Genomic DNA, 19,362 nt, shown 5'->3' with positions numbered 1-19,362 from the left:
TTATTTTTTTCCTTTTTCTCCCCAAAACCCCCCAGTACATAGTTGTATATTCTTCGTTGTGGGTCCTTCTAGTTGTGGCATGTGGGACACCGCCTCAGCGTGGTCTGATGAGCAGTGCCATGTCCGCGCCCAGGATTCGAACCAACGCAACACTGGGCCGCCTGCAGCAGAGTGCGCAGACTTAACCACTCGGCCACGGGGCCAGCCCCATATCTTAATACCTTTTTAAGGAAATACATTATTTTTATTTTGAAAATTGGTACCTACCTTAAACAGTTTCAGCTTTCATAAACTCATCTTCATTGATCTTCATCAAATATTTGATGATTTTTGGCTTACTGCACACCGTATAAGGGACCCGTGCATTCGTCATTGAACTGTGACTGTAGGGTTACCTAACAACCATTTAGTGCTAACACATTTGAAGGGTAAAATATTTCCTTACAGTGAGTTTTTAACATGTCCTGAAGGTTTTTGTTTGTTTTCTGTTAGAACATATAAACCAACAAAATAATTTATTCGGCCCTGAACCACACAAGTGAATTGAAAACTTAAGGTTTAATTCCCCTCTCTTTTCCTTTTTCTTTTCTTTTTTTGGTCTACAAAAATAGCAAAGAGATAAATCAGGCCAGATTCAAAGTTTTCCAAAACATTTTGTTGAGGCTGTGTTCACTGCTTTAAGCTTCGCCGGGAGAGAACTGAGTCTTGCTTTGACACCTCGGTTTCTCTCGCTCCAAGTCTTCACGTAGCTTCCTCTGATAATACCACAGCTTAGTAAGCTGATGTGTAATTTCTCTCACACATTTTTTCCAGCGAGGTGTCAAAGTGTAGAATTATAGCAAACCATCACTCATCGGGGCAGGGTGGGGGGTGCTTTGTCATTGGCATAGCAGTTTTACATTCAGCATTTTATAGGTATGCATAATTAATATATGCGTTCTAATTGATAGGTAACAAGCAATTGTGAAAATCACTTTCCAAAGCATTGATTTGAAAGCTGTAAAATCCTGATGGAAATTTCCATACTGAAGATGTTTATGAAAGTGTTCACCTGTACTTTCTCTTGTGGTTACTTTTTCAAAGAAAGATTTCACAGAGAAATCTAATATAACCCCTCCACAACTTTCATGTTCATTTTAACTTCAGAAAGAAGCAAGCTAGGCGTGGCAGTAGAAAACACGAAGAGGTTTTATAGACAAACTGACTTGATTTTGTTATGTAGTGTTTGCTAATGTAGGAGTACATTTTAAAGGAGTTATTACAATATAATGTTTTTGTTCTGTTGTGTTTGCCTTTAAGAAGCTGATGTGCCTTTCTAAATTAAACTTACCCCACAAGTAAGAGTAAGACATTAATGCTAATGACACTATTAGTTTACATTTATGTTAAGATGAGAAATAGGAAGGGGAGATTCCACATTGCTAAAACCGCCGATGGTTTCTTCTATGCAAAATCTCACTAAGTTTGCTCTGCTTTGTGGGAATTACTTTTAGGAGGAGATTGTGTTAGACTCTTTCTTATGAAATTATAGATAGGATAAAAACATGCTAAATTCTATTATTTATTATGCTTACAGATACTCATTTCAAAGAACTTCCAACTCTTCTCCACTGTGCAGCAAAATTTGGCTTAAAGAACTTGGCTGTTCATTTGCTTCAATGTTCAGGAGCAACCTGGGCGTCTAAGATGAAAAATTTGGAGGGTTCAGATCCAGCACGTATCGCTGAAAGGCATGGTCACAAAGAACTCAAGAAAATCTTTGAAGATTTCTCAGTAAGTTTTTTTTTCCCCGTTTTATCTCTAAATCTCTTTTTATAAAATAAATGTGTGTTCACGCCCACATTACTCTTTTGAAAATGATGCTACTGCACAGCTGGTTGGTAGTGTCTCTTTGTCATGAGTCGTTCATTGTCTTAAAAAGCATTTGGCGAGATTAGTCAACTTGTTTTCTCTGTATTGCTGTGAACCAGCTCTGACTCCACCCTCCCACCCTACACAGCCCTTTGAAAGCGTACCTGGTCCTCCTGGCTTCTGTACAGCCTGTTCGATATTGGGGAGGGGACGGCAAGAAAGAAATGAAAACCTGTTACCTTTCCTCTCTTGTTCAAGAGTCTAAATAAGACAATATTAGGCAGATGAAATGAGATGCATAATTACTAGGTTAAAGGGACACATTTTGACAATCATTCAAAAAGTCTACTCAGTAAAAACTTAATTCTTGTTGCTTACATTTACTTCCCGTATGTGATTCACTGTCTGTCTCTTAAGTCCCAGTTCCATATTTTGTACGCTGAAGCCCCAAATTTTGGAACACTCTTTGAAGGATATTCATTCTGTAAGAATGCAACCAAGGGGAGACGTTGAAGGAAGGGTGCTACCTTAGTACATGAAACACACTTTGTGTTTCCATAATCAACTTTGGGAAAGCCATTATTTTCCATTTGTAGCAAAGGTATGCACATTTTGCTCGAGAAAGTGAATTATACTTCTGATGGCTCTTAGAAAAATATAATAAGACAATGATTGTCTTGGTGAATATGTCAAAATTTGTCTTTGGGTTCTCATAAGGTAAATAATTTTATTGCCGATGAATAGTTAATATAGAACATTGAAATATTATAAATAGCTTCTGGTCATTTTAGCATTTATCTGATTACTAGATTAAGTCAATGTGATAATGGATGTCTAAAATTCATCGGTATTTGTGGGATTTCCAGAAAGGAAAATGACAACCAATGTAACTTTTCCCCCACTTTTATGAAATAGCACAATGGTTATTAGAAGAGCATGGATATCACCCACTATCTGGAATTGCAATAGGATATCTTTGGCCTGTATTTAAAAATAATTACAGAGCATGAAGTTTGTAATAAAATTAATAAACTATTAGTTTTTATTCTTTGTCCTGCCAGAATGAGCATTCTTTTTATTCCTGGAAAGATTTTTAGATAATGATTTTCACATATCAGGCAAGTACCTTCATTTTAGTAATTATCCACTGTATGTAGTTTGGACCAGGGCACCCTGGCATCTGTCTCAGGTAAGCCAGTGACTCAGTTCACCCTTGCATACTTGCCCGTAATGCTATCATTCAGTACCTCCTGGTGCCTGCCTCAATTTGCTACAAACCTGTTCTCGAGTTTTAACTACTGGTGGACTTAAGTGAAAATTTCCCCTAGAAGTCTTCAGCAGACAGGGTTACTTTCTAAGATAAACCCTGATTTTCAAAGAGTGATGCTTCCACTTCTGGTTCTCCAGTGAGGACTCAGCTTTTGACAGAGGTAGCCCCATGCAAACTGAACGTGCTCCATAAAAACACAGTGCTGCATACTGCGGACAGTGGATATGAAAGTTAAGCACGAGGGTAGGATTTGATGGATGTGAAAAATACCTTTCTTTCTTTCTCTCACATCCTCTGGAAACTTATACCTTTGCTCCTGCAATAATAGCACTGATACAAGTTGATTGCTGTCACTGTCTTTAGGTGACTATTCACTCTTTTATACTGGCTGCATGCTAATTTTGCAGAGTTATACTTAATTATTCTAAGAAATTTGTTAGATTATTTTGTATATTTCTTCTCTTTGCGAGCTGTTACTTTTTGTCAGAATGTCTGTAGTACTACAGTAGGTAGCCACTGCCATTATAGACAGGATAGACGAATGATTTTGTGAATGTTCTACTGTCAGTAAGGAAGCGACTATAGCTGTCGCAAGGGACAACAGCTCTCTGAGATCATTCCATGGCTGCTGATAATTTTACATACAATAATTCTGCCGGCTACCGAAGGCCTTTTTGCAAATATGTAGTTGAGGAAATAGGAACATATGTATTAGGTTGTGAAACCATGGGAAAGTGTGTTCCCTGTTGATTTATTCTCCTAGTTATTCTTTTAATTATCAATTTATTTAAAGTAAATCCATACTTCCTTAGAGAAAGTATGCCAGATAGTCACAGGCTGACATGATGCCTTCTACATTAGGGTAGCTATGTCTTTACGAGTCTGTCTAACCTGAGAGAGAAAACGTGCCGTCTCCTCGTTCCACTTCAATACTTTCTCTTTAACAAGATATACATAGTTTTAGCATTATAATCATGTGCTGGTGAATCTAAGATTGTCACGTGTGTGTTCGACTTTTCCATGAACTATGGTTTTAGAATTGTTGAAAGGAGCAGACATTCTTTTTAAGTTTAAGGCTTACAAGCCATCAATGGACCACATTCTGTACTGAAGAAACATATATTTTTAAATTCAAATAATATTTTGCCCCCAACTGATTTACTGATTTGTTCAATTCTTGCTAATCCCCCATCAGTGAAATATCATTCATTTTAGGATCTCACAGGGTGTCACAACACAGTGAATTCGATCATCACTGAATAAAGTGGGTAAAAGGAAAAAGCCAATAATGATTTTTTAAAACACAGAAAAAAAGAAAATCTTGAGCAGGCATTCATAAGCAACAAGTGGCACCCGTATCTCAGTGTAATTTATGTGAGAAGGAGGAGGAAGGAATGTCAAATCACAATCCTTATGTTTCTTCATGATGTTTTTTCTTTGAGAGGTTAATAATCTATATGAGTAGAGCCTCTTCATTATCAATGAGTGGCTTTCCTGTTTTGATAAAGCTATCCAATTAACACCTACACTTCTTTCATGATTTCAGTACCGCTATAGATAATAATACCATATATTTCCATAATCCATAAAGTCTTTCAAGTAAACTACTCAATTTTCAGTTTCTGACAATGTCTCCTGGGAGAATTAATATGAAAGGTGGCTGGACAAAGGGCAAAAAGGTTGGTTTTGAAATCCACAACTGAGTGTGAACCACAATTTGCTTAACTTAATTCTTGAGGAATTTCCAGACTATGTCAAACAATGAATAGCAATATTGTTGATTACTTCAGTTATCTGGAAACTTATGTTTTAAATCAGAAATACCTGAAAAATTGAAAACAAACTGGAACTTGGCCACAGATTGAGAGGCACTTTGTGATTTAAGATAAAGAGTACAACAAAAATTAGAAAGTGTTTTAAGCAAAATAAGTGATATTTTCTTGAATTCTTTTGAAAATATTACTCCATCCATCCCCTTCAGTTATCATCAGTGTGAAAGTAAACAGGGAAAAATGTACTCCTCTATTGGCCAACTGTGGAATCAGGGCACCCGCAGGTATTTACCTGTCTTGGGAACAATATCCAGATAGGATCCTTTTTCTTCCACCACAGTGCCCATTTGTGTAGTTTGGTTTATAAGTTAATAAGATCTTAATCATAATAATCTTCTTAAATAATTAAATTTAAGCAGTAGAAAATCAGCCCTCCATGCATTTTATCTAGCTGGTTTTCGGAGGACTCCGCCTGGGAATCTTTCTATTGCTCACGTATGCGATGGGATTCCTGTGACATCTTGCTGTCACTCATTTACCCCGACACTGCTGTTTGCCCCTGTGGACAGTGGGCTCGTGTGTGTGTGTGTGTGTGTGTGTGTGTGTGTGTGTGTGTGAGAGAGAGAGAGAGAGAGAGAGAGAGAGAGACCAAGAGACAGAGAGACAGAGAGAAGTTGATTCTGTTGCCCTCTAGTGTCTGGCTGACAATGACCCTGATCTTTTTCAAATTGTCAAAGGTTTGGAATGAAGGTACAGAGGGTAGGTGGTGAAGCCCTGAGAGTACCCCCAATGATTGACTGACTAGTGTAGAGAACCAGTTATTCACAAGTCAGCCGTTGTGTTTAGGCCACTGTGCATTCACTCTTCTTGGCCTTTTATTTCTCTCATTCTTAGCATTGCTCTTAACATTGCTCATTTGGTACTTTATATACTTTTTCTTCTCTAGTAGATTGTTCCATTGAATTTAGTATATATTAGTGTGTGCTCACTGGGTCTAAATGACAGCATGGTCTGCTTTGCCAATGTAATTTTTCTTTCTAAGTCTAGAAGTTGACCCTGGGTCATGGCTTCCCCCCCGCCTCGTCAGGTGCACAGGATATACTCAGCAGGTATTTACTCATTGACGGGGCAGAAGGCAAATGTCAGATTTCATGACTTATTTGATCTCATTTAATAGCCTCAAATAGGTCCCATGTTTTAAATAAAATAATTAATCATATTCTCTCTTTATTCAGGATTTTTTCTAAAGTTTAGTGTTAGAGAATTCATAGACAAATAGTCTAACTGCTATCTTCAGCATATATTTTTAATAGGCCAGCTACAGTAAATTTTAGAATTACGGCCTTTGTTGATTATTGATGTTCTATTAGAACTGAAGGACTGGATCAAGTTCCACGACTGCACTTGATGACTGCGTTACACTCAGTGCCTGCCTTACACTCGATGCCTGCCTTACTCTCAGTGCCTGCCTTGTACTCCATGCCTGCCTTACTCTCAGTGCCTGCCTTATACTTGATGCCTGCCTTACACTCAGTGCCTGCCTTACACTCAGTGCCTGCCTTACACTCAGTGCCTGCCTTACACTCACGGCTGGCTTACTCTCAATGCCTGCCTTACACTCAGTGCCTGCCTTACACTTGATGCCTGCGTTACAAAGTCTTGGCTCACTCATGCTTTTGGGCTGCTAAGCAATCTCTGTCTAAAGTCCTTTTGAATGTACCACAGTGGCGATTACAGAATTTATCCTTCTGCAAGTCCTCGAACCCAGCTTTGACGCCCTGATTCTGCAGCCCTAAACATCTTGTTAAACCCTTCAACTCCCCTCTCTTCTATGTCAAATTTTCCATTTTTGTCTACTCACAGTCCCTTGGGATTCAGCCAGGTCTAGATTTGAATCCTGACTTCATCAAATATCGTTTGCATCCTTGGTTAACCTGTTTGTTTTCTCTCAGCTTCAGTTTCTTTATCTGCAAATGGGGGAAATAACTCCTTTCAAGACTTTATGAAATGAACGTAGAAGCATGAACTATATAGTAGATTCACAATAAATGATATTGCGTTCACCCTAGTTTCTTTTGATTTATTGTTATTCATATCAACTTTAGACCCCACCATCAATCACACCCTCTCTTTTTCATCATTAATCTCTCCCATTATACTCTTTATACTCCCCTTAGTTTCTTCTCTGAACAAACATGTTCAAATGCACACACACACACACGCTTCCAACAACCTTGCTTTCTCTTCGATCTCTTTTTCAATACCAGAATTGATTGAAAGAGTGGTCTACACCGTCTGCCTCTTCATTTCACTCAATTCTTCCCTCCTAACAATCAAAGCTTTGCATTTAGCCTATTACTGAAGCTGCTTTGTCAAAGACCATGAGTCGTCTGCTCTTTATTAGCTCCTTTGGATTCCTCTCGGACATCCTTTGGCTCGGGCTTTGGCACTGGTTTCCCTGATCCAGCCCTCTTCCTGAATCTCCGCTGACCCCTTGTGATTTTCTTTTCTTACCCCATCAGCTAAAGTTCTTTCTACACAGTCTTCTCTTATGATCAATACTGAAATCATTGCCTTTAACCTAGACCTTTCTCCTAACTTAAGACTCCATTTTCAGTTTGCAAGCTGATTGTGTCCATGAGGAAATGTTACAAGCATTTAGACATCAACATACCCAAATGATCCCTTTCCTTCATCCCAGTTAATGGCATAATTATCTGCTTATTGACTTGGCCTAAAACTTGAAGGTCATTTTCAATTCTTTCAAGATAGTTACAAATGCCATTTATGGAGACTAACTATGCAGCAAACCCTGTGCAAAACACTCTAATTCCATTATCTCATTTAAGCTTCCCAACATGCATGTGAGTATACTATTTCCCATTTCCCATTTTTCATATGAGGAAATAGACTTATAGAGATGAAGTAACTTGCCTGAAGTCACTCAGCTAAAAATATTTGTGACTAAACCTTGAACCCATTCTCATAGCTTCCATCTCCCTGATACAACCCCATCCCGACCATCAATTCAGTCACTGTATCTTGAAGAGTTCTGCTCACACATCATCTATTGTAGCTGTTGCTTTGTTTCATTCTCTCTGTGGCTCCCTTGGTTTATACCTTCATTGTCCTTCTTTTGGCCTAGTGTCCTGAAAAGGCCTCCTAACAGATCTTCTTTCCCAGTCTTTGTGGAATCAAACCATCCCATATTAGGCTGCCTGCTGAGGATCTACCACAGAGCAGCACAGCCCACTATTTTAGCCTCATCTTTAATTACACACTCAGTCGCCAAAGTCCATTTGCCCTTCCTTCATTACATTATTTCAAGCTATTACCTCTACCTAGAATGCCCTTCCTCCTAGGTTAATATCCTGATCTCTTAACAATCCCCAAATCTCAGTTCAAACTCCATCTACTCCAGGAAACTTTCATCGAAAGATGCTATATGTGTGTACCTCCACTGTACGCCTTGAATCTCTATTGCAAATTTTAGCATAATCTAGGAAAATTATGTGATAGAGGCTGAGAGCATGTGCTCTGGAGCCACCTGAGTCTAAATATTGGCTCTGCTACTTTATTGCCATATACCCTTGAGTAAGTCACAATCTCTCTGTGCTTCAGTTTTCTTGACTAAAATGGAGATAAAGATAACAGCTTTCTTTGTAGCATTGTTATGATAATTAAATGTAAGTACATGTAAAACAGGTACAGCAAAACCTGGAAACTAATGAGCACTCAATAAAAGTTAACTATTTTTATGTATTATTGTTCTTCTGTTCTCCAGACTTGGAGGGCCCTTGCTTTTGTGAAACTCCTTATAGAGCCATGTGTCACTTAACAGCAGGGATACGTTCTGAGAAATGCGTCATTAGGCAATGTCATCATTGTGTGAACATCATAGAGTGTACTTACTCTACACGACCTAGCTTATATGGTACTAATCTTATGGGACCACCGTTTTATATGTGGTCCTTTGTTGACTGAAAAATCCTTATGTGGCGCATGACTAGTTTAAAGTAAATACTACTGAAAGGATTTTACTTTTATTTTTTTGTGTGGTTTGTTTTCACATCTGTCTCTCCAATAGACTATGAACTGCATCGTTTACCACCACATCCCTAGTGCTTAACATGGCCTTTGGAAAATACTGTGTGGGTTCACTACACACATGAAATGTATCAACCAGTCAATCAGTGTTGCTTTGTCAACTTCTCAATCCCTAGAGAGAAATATTATGCTCTGTTTATTCCATCATCCCCATTGCACTTACCATAATGTCTTGGGGTTGTAGATAATAAGTGTTTATTGAATAATAACAATAGCAAAGAATCATTTCCTAAGGAAAAGTTTGTAAAAGCAATATTTGAATAAGTTCATCCAAGATCAGAAATAAATGTTATTTTCCTGTAGTTTTTTAAGAGAAGTGACTATGGGAAAGTAAAATTCAGATAGAAAAAACATTAAACCAAAAAAAAAAAAAAAAAAGGCTAGCAGCTTCCAGGAACTTTCCATTAGTGAAAGAGACATTTAAAGCTGTTCATTCTCACGGTACAAGTGGTTTGGACCTTGGCAAATATTGCAGTGTTTTAGTGTCAGAACCCACACGTGATCTTCTTGAGACTCTCCAAATCCTCCACAACTTTGCTCTTTTATGAACTAGATTCAGGCCAATGCAATGTATTAAAAGGTTATCCAACGCGTTTTCCCATCATTTCTCTAGATATCTAGAGCTATTTTGTGATTTTATTTATTTATTCATTTTGTTACTAAAATGCATTTTCTTAGAGACAGACTATCTAGATTTGCCAGTTTTCTAGTTAGTAAAATACCGGTCCTGGCAACATTAGGTATTTGCATAGCAAGTACCGCTTGATAAAGTCTGTGTGTGTTACTTAATTGCAGATGGCAAGGGCGGGAAAGAGATCTTAGGCTTTTCTTGTGAATATCAGAGAAGTAAGCGGTTTTAGTTCGTATTTGTTATTGTCCATTTAATAAATTCTTCAGCCAGTGACCACTTACTGAGCATGAGGACACTATTTATTGCATTTGCTGACTATTAACATAATTACTGTGACTATTTTCAATGAATGATTTTGAGTAGTAGAATTGTAAATACCATAGGTTTTGAGCAAGTCTTAAAAAATATTCACATGGACATACACAGCTATGAATATATCCAGATCAGAATGGACATTGTTTTGACTTTTTCTGATTGCGCACATTTGCCGTGAAATTATGAATTGGCTGTTCAGATTAAGTGTACTGATTTAAGATTCTCGAGCTCAGAGGGCTTGTTCCTACAGCATTACCTCAAAGGCATCTTAGAGTTCATCCAGCTCAAGCTCTTTCTTTCTGTTGCATACAGATCTGAGTCAAGAAAGGGAGAAAAAGAAGAAAAAACAAACCAGGCTTTATTGAGTGCTTCTATGTAGAACATTATGCTTTGTACTTTCATTGTAGTTCCTCATGCTAATCTGTGTGAATTAGGTATTTTTACTCCCGTTTTACAGATCAGAACTTCAAAGACCGTCATTTGTTTGACGTTATGCACTAATCTGGCAGAACTGTATTTCTCACCAAAACCCAACTATTTTTCATTTAACGTGTTTTTAAAATTACTGCATATCTCTGTCTTCCTTAAAATTAAATATCATTAACATGTTATCTTTCATTATTCATCTTCAGTATTTATATTCTGATAATACACAAATGTATCAATAACTGTATTGAATCTTATATGGAAAAAATGACGTAAGCATTGGAGCCCAGAAACCAAAGAGGAGAAAAATCTGTCCCTATGTGCACAGAAAGGCTTAAATTCATTTGGGAAATATATTTAAATTGAGATTTTAAATATTTTTGTTTCACTATTTTGGTTTTAAAAAATGACTTATGGTAACCGTATAGAAGACTTTTTTTTCCCTCAAAGCAATTATGAAAGAAGTAAATTGATATTTTATCCTGTATTATAGCATATTCTATTTAAATGAAATGATGTCTAATGGAGCAGCATGCGGTCATTTCTGTTTGGAATTAAAAGACTTGTCTGGAAAAAAAGCAGTTATGGGATTTGTAGGGAAGCACATGGATTCAACTCCTGATTGTAATTGCATTTGCATTTAATGGAAAAAGAGTATTTCAATGTAAAAGAAAAAAATGTACAATATCTCTCTCCCTGAATCATGAGTGCTTAAGGCTGAATCCCCTTGGCGGCAGTGTACTCAGGGAGCGAAGGACCTCAGACAAAAGACGTTCTCACTGCTGCTGAACTTGTTCACAATAAATAAAGTGATAGTGTCCAGCAGATGATAAAAAAGATGAACATAAAAATGTCCAAAAGATCTTAATAAATATTAAAAGACCCCGAAATGGAAGGCAGTGTCATAATTGAAATCACATGGAATTTTTCCTAAGCTAAAATGAGAACAGAATTTTAAATAAGAAGCATTTCATGGGAAAACATGAAGGATGCATCTAGGTGGAGGAACGGAATGTGCAGCTGTGGCGAGAGGGCAGAGCACACGTAGGCTCTGACTTCTTGGACCAGAAAGCCCAGTCATGTCATATGATGTTTTTCGTCGAATATATATCTTTTGATTTGTTTACAAAAATGATCTAGGAAGAACCATGTATCTATTTTTTTAAAAGCTTTAACGTTTAATCTTGGATTTTAATAAAATATATATCGAGAAATGTTTTTAGTGCTCAAAAGAGCTCATATACACATTCATGGTAGGTATTTAAAAACCCAAACAATAGGATTTGTTCTTTTACTAAAAATAAAAATGAGAAATACAATGAGATTAATCAAGATGCTTTTCATTCCTTTAGTCTGCTCTGTTTTTGGAAATATTCTCTTTTCTAAATGTTTGTCATTATTTATCAAGTCAGGGGAGAAAAAGAATTAAAAAAATAGCCAAAACCAGATTGCCATTTATTGGTGTCTTTGATTTCATGCAGAATACCATAAAGTAAAGACACAGATAGAGAGAATGGTTACCATTTAAAGGCATCATTATTATTATAGTCCAAATTATTATTGGTAAAAATAAAAGTAAAATTTTTGAAAACAGATTTGTTGGCTTTTAATAACTTATGTCTATTAATAATCAAGGCACTGAACATGTGCTAAAGGTCTATTTGGTCTTCCTACTATATTACTTATACAGCTACTTTTGCTAAGAATTTAATGTAGTTCTTATTCTTTATTCAGTTATTATTCTTTATTCTTTATATATTCAACTTGAATATTTAAACAAGTTGATATTTTAAGAACAAAATATACAATCGTACATCCATTTTAATTTCTGAGAAATGACACGTTTCGTTTTCCTTTCTTAAAATGATTAGGATATGAATGCCACTTACAAATTAACATCTGCATTTTAAAGAGCTCACTAGATCAGACATTTCTTATTAGTGGATCACTTATCTGTGCCAAGCTGAGGTTTTCTCTTTATAGACTTGGATCTGATTTTACAGAGAGCCTGTCCACCTTTTGACCGCTCTAAGTCCAGGCATGCAATCTGATTAAAGAATGCAGTAGGTAAACTTCCATTGGGAGTACATAGAACTAAATACATACCCACTATCTTTTGTGTAGTATTGATAATCTCAAACCAACAGTGGTACAGAAATAAATAAATTTCATATTTGGTACATTGCAATGAGACAATGCATTCATTTACATTTTTCTTTTAATTTAAAAGAACTATATGGTTATTTTAGAATATTTGGAAAATACAGAGAAACATAAAGGTTATTTATAATCGCTCCATCTAGAAATAACCACTTTAAACATTTTAATATGTTTCCTTACATTTATCTTTGGACAATTAAATGAATTTAAGTGACTCAAAACCCATTATTTAGCTAGGAGTCTCTCATATTCTAATTATCCCTAGAAATTTTAGAATAAGAGATTTCTTTTCTTTGCTAACAGTGCATGGCTCCATGCTCTGGCTTCTTTTTCACGCTTCCAGGTTCTGGATGGTAACATCCTCCTCCAGCTCTCCCCGTTCTGGACAGTGTTGACCTTTCCTCCAGATTCCCACACAAACCCCCTTCACAGGAGACCTCTGTGTGAAGAGTAAGTTTTACTGGAGGTGTCGGGCCATGGAGGGAGTTTCACTGTAGCAATGACCCTTGGTACTAATCTTCACCAATAATGATCAGCCCTTTTGCCTTCAAACACTCCCCCAAAACAGGCCTTATTACTTCTTGGCTCTTGCAAACTCTCAAGAGTTTGGTCATCTTATTTCATTCTTGTCAATTGATGTCCTTAAAATACCATTTTCACTCTTCAGACAATTTATCACAGAATTCAAAGAAAGTCCTCTCTCTCCCTAAGAAGAACCCTGCTCGGCTGTTAAGGTACATACGTTTGCTGCACATTATTTTTACAAACTTGCTATATTGTAAAAACAATTTATATTCTGTTGTTTTAATTTAAAATTACATTCAACTCCCTTATTTATTATTACAGACTTCTTGTAAACGAAATAACCTAACTTTTAGTAGCAAAATAATCTGAGATGAATCCTTTTGGAGATGAACCCAAGAGGCTGCTATTTGGAATCCTTTGCTCACACTTCCTCGAGATGATCATCAGAGAGGATCACCGAAAATTCCAGCAACTGCACCAAAAAGCAGGCATGGCCCTGCCTGAAAAGTGTAAGAGCATTTAAACAAGTTAGAAACCCAAATGGTGCTTATCAGGAGCAAGATATCAGGTGCTGTTGAGTCAGGGCCGCAACACCGAGGACGGCCCCAAGGTTGATGTGTGTGCGGAGCCAACAGAAGCAGCAAGTGGCTGAGTTTCCCTAGTGAGGACAGGACAGTCCTTACATCCAGGTCCAGCAGCTCTGCTGTGGACCTCTTAAAGTTCTCTGACTTTAGACTAGAAGGGCTTTTCCTTGATAAAAATTTGCTTCTCTAGTTTGGATTTAATACCCCTCTTACAAAACCAGTACTTACTTCTAGGGAGTCATCCATGACTGACTTGACAAAAGGAAAGAGAAATCGTAACATTTAAGAGCATTTAGCAATAATATTTATTTAATCACATAATGTCCTGCTTTGATAATGTTTGAGCCTGGACAAGCATTACCACAGACAAAGAGAAGAGACATTTAACGTAATACTTATTTGTTATTGTTTCAGTATGATAATCGATTAAAAAGTGAAAAATTCAGTCAACTGATGAGTTGCCTCATATACATGATACCAAAGTTTACTAATTATTCATTAAAATTTTGTATAAATGCCTTGTTTTAGAAATTGCAAATACACAAAACCAAAAATTCTCATTGTTTTGATTTTAGAACTTGCCTAAAATGTGCTCATAGAGCTCTAAAATCAGATAAAAGCATATAGGGGGAAAAAAGAAAGAGGAAGAGTGGAGAGGCAAGGTGAGAGAAAGGAAGAGACATTTGTATAACAGAAGAAATGGGTAAGGCAGGTGTCTGTGATATTTCTGCCTACTCTGTTATGCTGAGAACATACTGATTTTGAATTATTTCTTTGCACATTTTCTCGGAGGTTATATACTCAGTGCAACATATAAGAGACAGCTTAATTCAAACAGGAGAAAATGTGAAGGTGCTTTTCCAAATTTGTTTTAGGAACTATGAGCTATTAATTGAGAACATTGTCATTAGGCTGTACCTCAACAGAATGACCATTGGTCTTACCCATCTCACCTCACTCTGGTGGGGCTCCAGCCCATGAGCAGAGGAGCTCTGAGGAGGGTCCCACAAGTGGGCCTCGTACCCACAGTCCATCCCTTTCCTCGGAGGGCTCTTCTTTGTTTGGTGTCACGCATTTGAAATGAAACCAAAGTGAGTGTTTAGCAGCACAAGCCTTTATTCAATGGCCAAAGACAGGAGAAGTGGGAACAACGTTCATAAATCAACTTCTCAGCTCTTGGGATAAGCAGCTGTTATAAGGGGTCAAGGTAATGAAGGGGAGGATATTCACAGTTATTCGGGGAACTGGACAGGCTTTGGGGGAAGCAAGAGTGCCTCCTCTTTTCTTTCCTTATTTACTTATATCCTGCCATTGCCTTGGCAATCGTAAACTGTCCTAGCGCCAGTGGGTGTGTTAGGCAGCATGGTAATGGATTACAGTGAGCATATAATGAGCTGTGGGGTCTATGTCAGGTCCAGTCAGACTGCCATGCTGCCTTCAACCAGTTTTAACTGGCTTTGACTATATGTCTCAGCCATCTCCTCCTTCCTCTGTTTGTGATTTCCCGTAAGCTAAAGAGAACGTGTTAGGCTTGTTCTGAGCAGGCCTGTGGTTAATGTCTTATGGGTTCATCTGGCCAGGTAACAAATCCCCCCTCCTATGAGCTGGTCCTCATTTTTGAGGGGGGCGGAGGGGCGGAGAGCAGACTGCTCTACGACAACACAATGACCATTACCAAAGACAGTTCTAGCCACTAAGTCCAGTGAACAGCTTAAAATAATCTCTCCCTAAAATGATGTTAGTTTGGTTGAACAGAGTCAAGCAAAAATCCCATTTGTAATTCTTAGTAAGAGCTGTTCACTGATGTCACAGCTGCTGTGTCTCACTGTGTTGCTACATGATAAATGATTCATATCTTCGTAAAGTCCCTAGAAGAGCTAATCTTTACATGTACACAGGGTGTAACCCTCAAAAGTTCTCCTGGATTCTTATCCCTTATTTTCTGCCTCCACATGGAAGAAAACAGAAGCAACAACGGGGGTCAGGAGAGTCCCCGGATAGTCTCCCTGTGGGACAATCCTTTGGGGGAAAAGAGGGCCAGCACCGCTGAGAAAGGCAAGATGAATGAAGTGTCTGAATAGTCCTTTAGTTGTTTCTTTTCCAACTCAAACACTTAAAACATATTATTGTATTATCAATTTGTATCAGCCTAAGTGAATTAGCTCTTAACTCCAACAAAGAAAAGATTTCAAAATACAAATATAGTGAATGTTTTGTTTCCAGTTTTTCGACTAGGCACGATGTGTTATTTCCATGATTCAGGTTTTCTACATCAGAAACACCACCTTCTCATAAAAGAGTGCACACACATTTCTCATAATATAGGCATTTCCCGTCCTTCTTATAACAGCTTCTGTTTTTTCTCCTTGACTTCACAATTGTGGAGTAAATTTTTTTACCCCAATTGCATAACCCATATTTTTTTTAACATTGGCTTTTAAACCAATATTTTTTAACAATACTTTATTGTTAAAAAAATGATTTTAAACATTAATGACTTTTGAAACCCTAGAGGGCGCTTTTGTTGAACCCTGAGAAGTGACGCCTCATCGCCCCTGGTAGAGGAGAATCTTAGCCTTTTGAGGAGCTGTCGTAACTTCATTCCTAAATGAGATTTATCTTGCAATATGTATTTGAATATCTATTTATTCTCACTTTTTGGAAAACATTCTTTACACCCACAGTAAGCCCCTCAGTCTACAATTTCAGCCCATCTCGCACTGTCCTACTCTCAGAGTCTATGGTAAACAGCTGCGGTGGCAAATTGAGTCACAGCAAGTGTCTATTCCAGAAGAATTTCCAATCTCTGCTCTGATCTTCATTGTTCCAGATACCATAGCTGCCTGGAATGCAGCCATGGTGTAGGAGAACAAGCAACGATATTATTTGGATTACCTGTTGGCTCAGTAGGTAGTGATTTTAATGCTTATTAAGTTAAAATTAATTGAATACCCACAGATCACAGGCAATTCATGAAGACAATAGAAGGAAACAATACATATGTGCTTAAATTCCTACTCAGGAGAGATCATTAGTATATCAGTAAAACTTTTTTCAAGGTTGAAACAGTATTTCATTCTAAACAGATAATTCATTATCTTTGATGTATTTCCTCCAGATGCTAGTGATCTCCAGGACCCTTACAAGGGTCACACCTCTACATACAGTGGCTAAATAGTTTGTAAGTCCCTTGGAGTCCTAAGTTTTTATAATTCTTAGACTTCTGATTTCTCAGAAACTTCCAAACTTGAGTTCTTTTATTTTTCTCTGGCTTCTTTCAAGTCGATTAGCTTGTGTAGAACTGAATAGTCCAGAGCTGTCACTTACGCACCTGCTGGTCAACAGGAAATGCAGTTTCAGTGAGCGCAAAATTCATCACAAATGTTAATGAGAGCAGTCAGTATTGAGCTCCAGCTTCAGAGAGTGGCCCTCGTGAAACAGACACAATGGCATCGTGCTTTCAGGATGAAAGTACGCAAACACAAATTGATTAAAATTTCATTGGGAAAATATGAGTCTTGGAAATTCTCCTCTTATTAATTGGCATTGAATTTCAGCATTCTTGATGCTTGAGGATAGAAAGAGGTGTTGAATATAATTCCATGTAGACTAGGTATATACTTTTCTACTGGTACTATGGCATCATTTCTACTGTAAACTTATCTAAAGGCCTCTCCAAGGTCAGATTACATACAAGAAAAGTACAGAACTATGTATTTTTTAAAAAAAGAATATTCATCAAATGTCATAACTCTGAGCCAAGCAGTATGATTTCTTTTTCATCTTTCCTTATGTAGCAACACCTTCCTTGTGATATATATGGATGTGAGAAATTAAAGATTATGTCTGACTTATTTTGCCTCCTAAAATGTAGTATAAAAGGAAAATAGATGGTACCAGTTGAAGGCTAAATTTTGGATTTGTTTTAAGTAAATTAATCAACTCTTGCTTCAGCCAGAAAATCAATGGTGTCTCCAATTTTAGTTTAGTAAATCAATTTATTGATTGATTCAACAAGTAGTTACTGACTACCTATTAGGCGCCAGGTATTATTCTAAACACGGGGAATTAACCGACTGAAACTCCTGCCGTCATGGAACTCAAAATCTAATGAGAACAAAGACAGATTATAAAGCAAGTAAATAATTAGACATATAATGTGTCAGATGGACATTAGTATTTAAGGCCAAGAAGAAATAGGAAAGACTACCTCGTGTAGGGTGGTGTGTGGGAGGAGTCGGGGGAGGCAATTCTGAAAGGAGTTGTCAGAGAAACCCTCACTGAGCAGGCAGCCTTTGGTAACAACCTGCCAGCTGAGGGTCATGCAGACATCAGGGAGGAAACTGTTCTAATAAGAGAAAAAAGCACAGCAAATGCAAAGGCCCTGAGGTGGTTGTGCCTGGCATGTCCAAAAAAGAACCAGCTGGCCAATGCTACTGAAGCAGAGTGAATGAAAGAGAAAGGGAAGAGTAATAGGTGGTGCAGAAAGGCCAGCATCTGTGGGCCTTGTAGGCAATGGTGAGGATTTGGAGAAAGAAAGCCGTTAGAGAATTCGGAAGAGAAGCCTCTTCTGATTTAACTCTCTGGCTGTTCTTTGGACAACAGGCTGTAAGGGACAAGGGCAGGAGGAATAAGAACTGACTGGAGACTGTTCCAGTAATCCAGAGGACAGGTGATGAGCTGGCGATAGCTTAGACTGGGCTGGCAGCAGCAGAGACAGTGAGGCGTGGTCAGATCTGAAATGGGCCAGGGTTTTGCAGGAGTTAGATTCTTTGGTAGTGAGATGTGAAAGAAAGTGAGGAGTTACTGATGTCTCCAAGGATTTTGGTAGAAGCTGTAGAAGGAATGAATTGCGTGTGTTGAGATGTGGAAGACTGTGTGAAGAACAGACTTGCTGGGGAACGTCAGTAGTTTGGTTTGGATGTATAAAATTTGAAATGCATAGTAGATATTTCAAAGTTTAGAAGCTGCGGTGATGGGGCACCAGCAGAAAAGACCGAGAATGGGCGGCCTCTGAGGTGGGAAGAGACATCAGGAAATCTATTGACCTGGAAACCAAATGGAAAAAAACATTTCCCAGGGGAGGTAGTGATGAACTGTGTCAAATGCTACTTGCTGACAGGTCACCTTGGTAAGGACAAAGACTTCACCGATGTGGTCATCATGAGCAGTTTGTGTGAAGTGCACGGAGGCCAGGGGTGTGGGAGAGGTGACAAAGCCTTGACACGATTAGAGAGGGTCAAGACAGACAGGAGGAGAGGAGCCGGGGACTACCGAGCAGAGAGCAGCTGTTGGGGTGTTTTACTGTAAAGGCAAGCAGAGAAAAGGTGGCGTAGCCTTTCCAAATATTGAAAAGATGCAACAGTGATTCATTGGAAGAAGAGAGAGACTAAAATTTTCTAGTGAAGCGTGAGCTCCGTGTTGCTTTGGGAATGATGCTGATGAATATTTTACTCTGTTACTTTGTCCCAAATGTGTCTTATTAGCTGTTTGTGAGAACAAGAGTGAAGCACGGTTCTGTGTTAGACACATTTGGTCACAAATGGTTAGGAATCCCCGATGAAAATCTCCTGGGGAGGGGGACACACAGGACACACACGCAGCCTCCAGCAGGTGTGAGTGTCTTGGAGAGAAAGTGAACCATCAGGGAAAAAATCACAGCACTTTTTCATCTGTCAGATATTAGCGTCCACTCACATTGACAAATCTTCAACTCACATC

At 38.1% G+C, this 19,362-nt stretch overlaps 1 protein-coding gene across 5 annotated transcripts in view; it reads left to right on the top strand.

The window, feature by feature from the left end:
• Positions 1-19,362, top strand: part of BANK1 (B cell scaffold protein with ankyrin repeats 1) — a 314,872-nt gene that overhangs the window by 133,876 nt on the left and 161,634 nt on the right. For all 5 annotated transcript variants that reach the window (XM_044766386.2, XM_044766385.2, XM_044766384.2 and 2 more), the window contains exon 7: positions 1,577-1,773. In XM_044766386.2, coding sequence (XP_044622321.2) covers positions 1,577-1,773 — 197 coding nt within the window. The remainder of the gene's footprint in view (positions 1-1,576; positions 1,774-19,362) is intronic.

Source organism: Equus asinus, chromosome 3 (assembly GCF_041296235.1).
Source record: "Equus asinus isolate D_3611 breed Donkey chromosome 3, EquAss-T2T_v2, whole genome shotgun sequence".
Taxonomy (NCBI): domain Eukaryota; kingdom Metazoa; phylum Chordata; class Mammalia; order Perissodactyla; family Equidae; genus Equus; species Equus asinus.
Note: the sequence above shows the minus strand (reverse complement) of the source record. Positions and strands in the feature narration are given on the sequence as shown.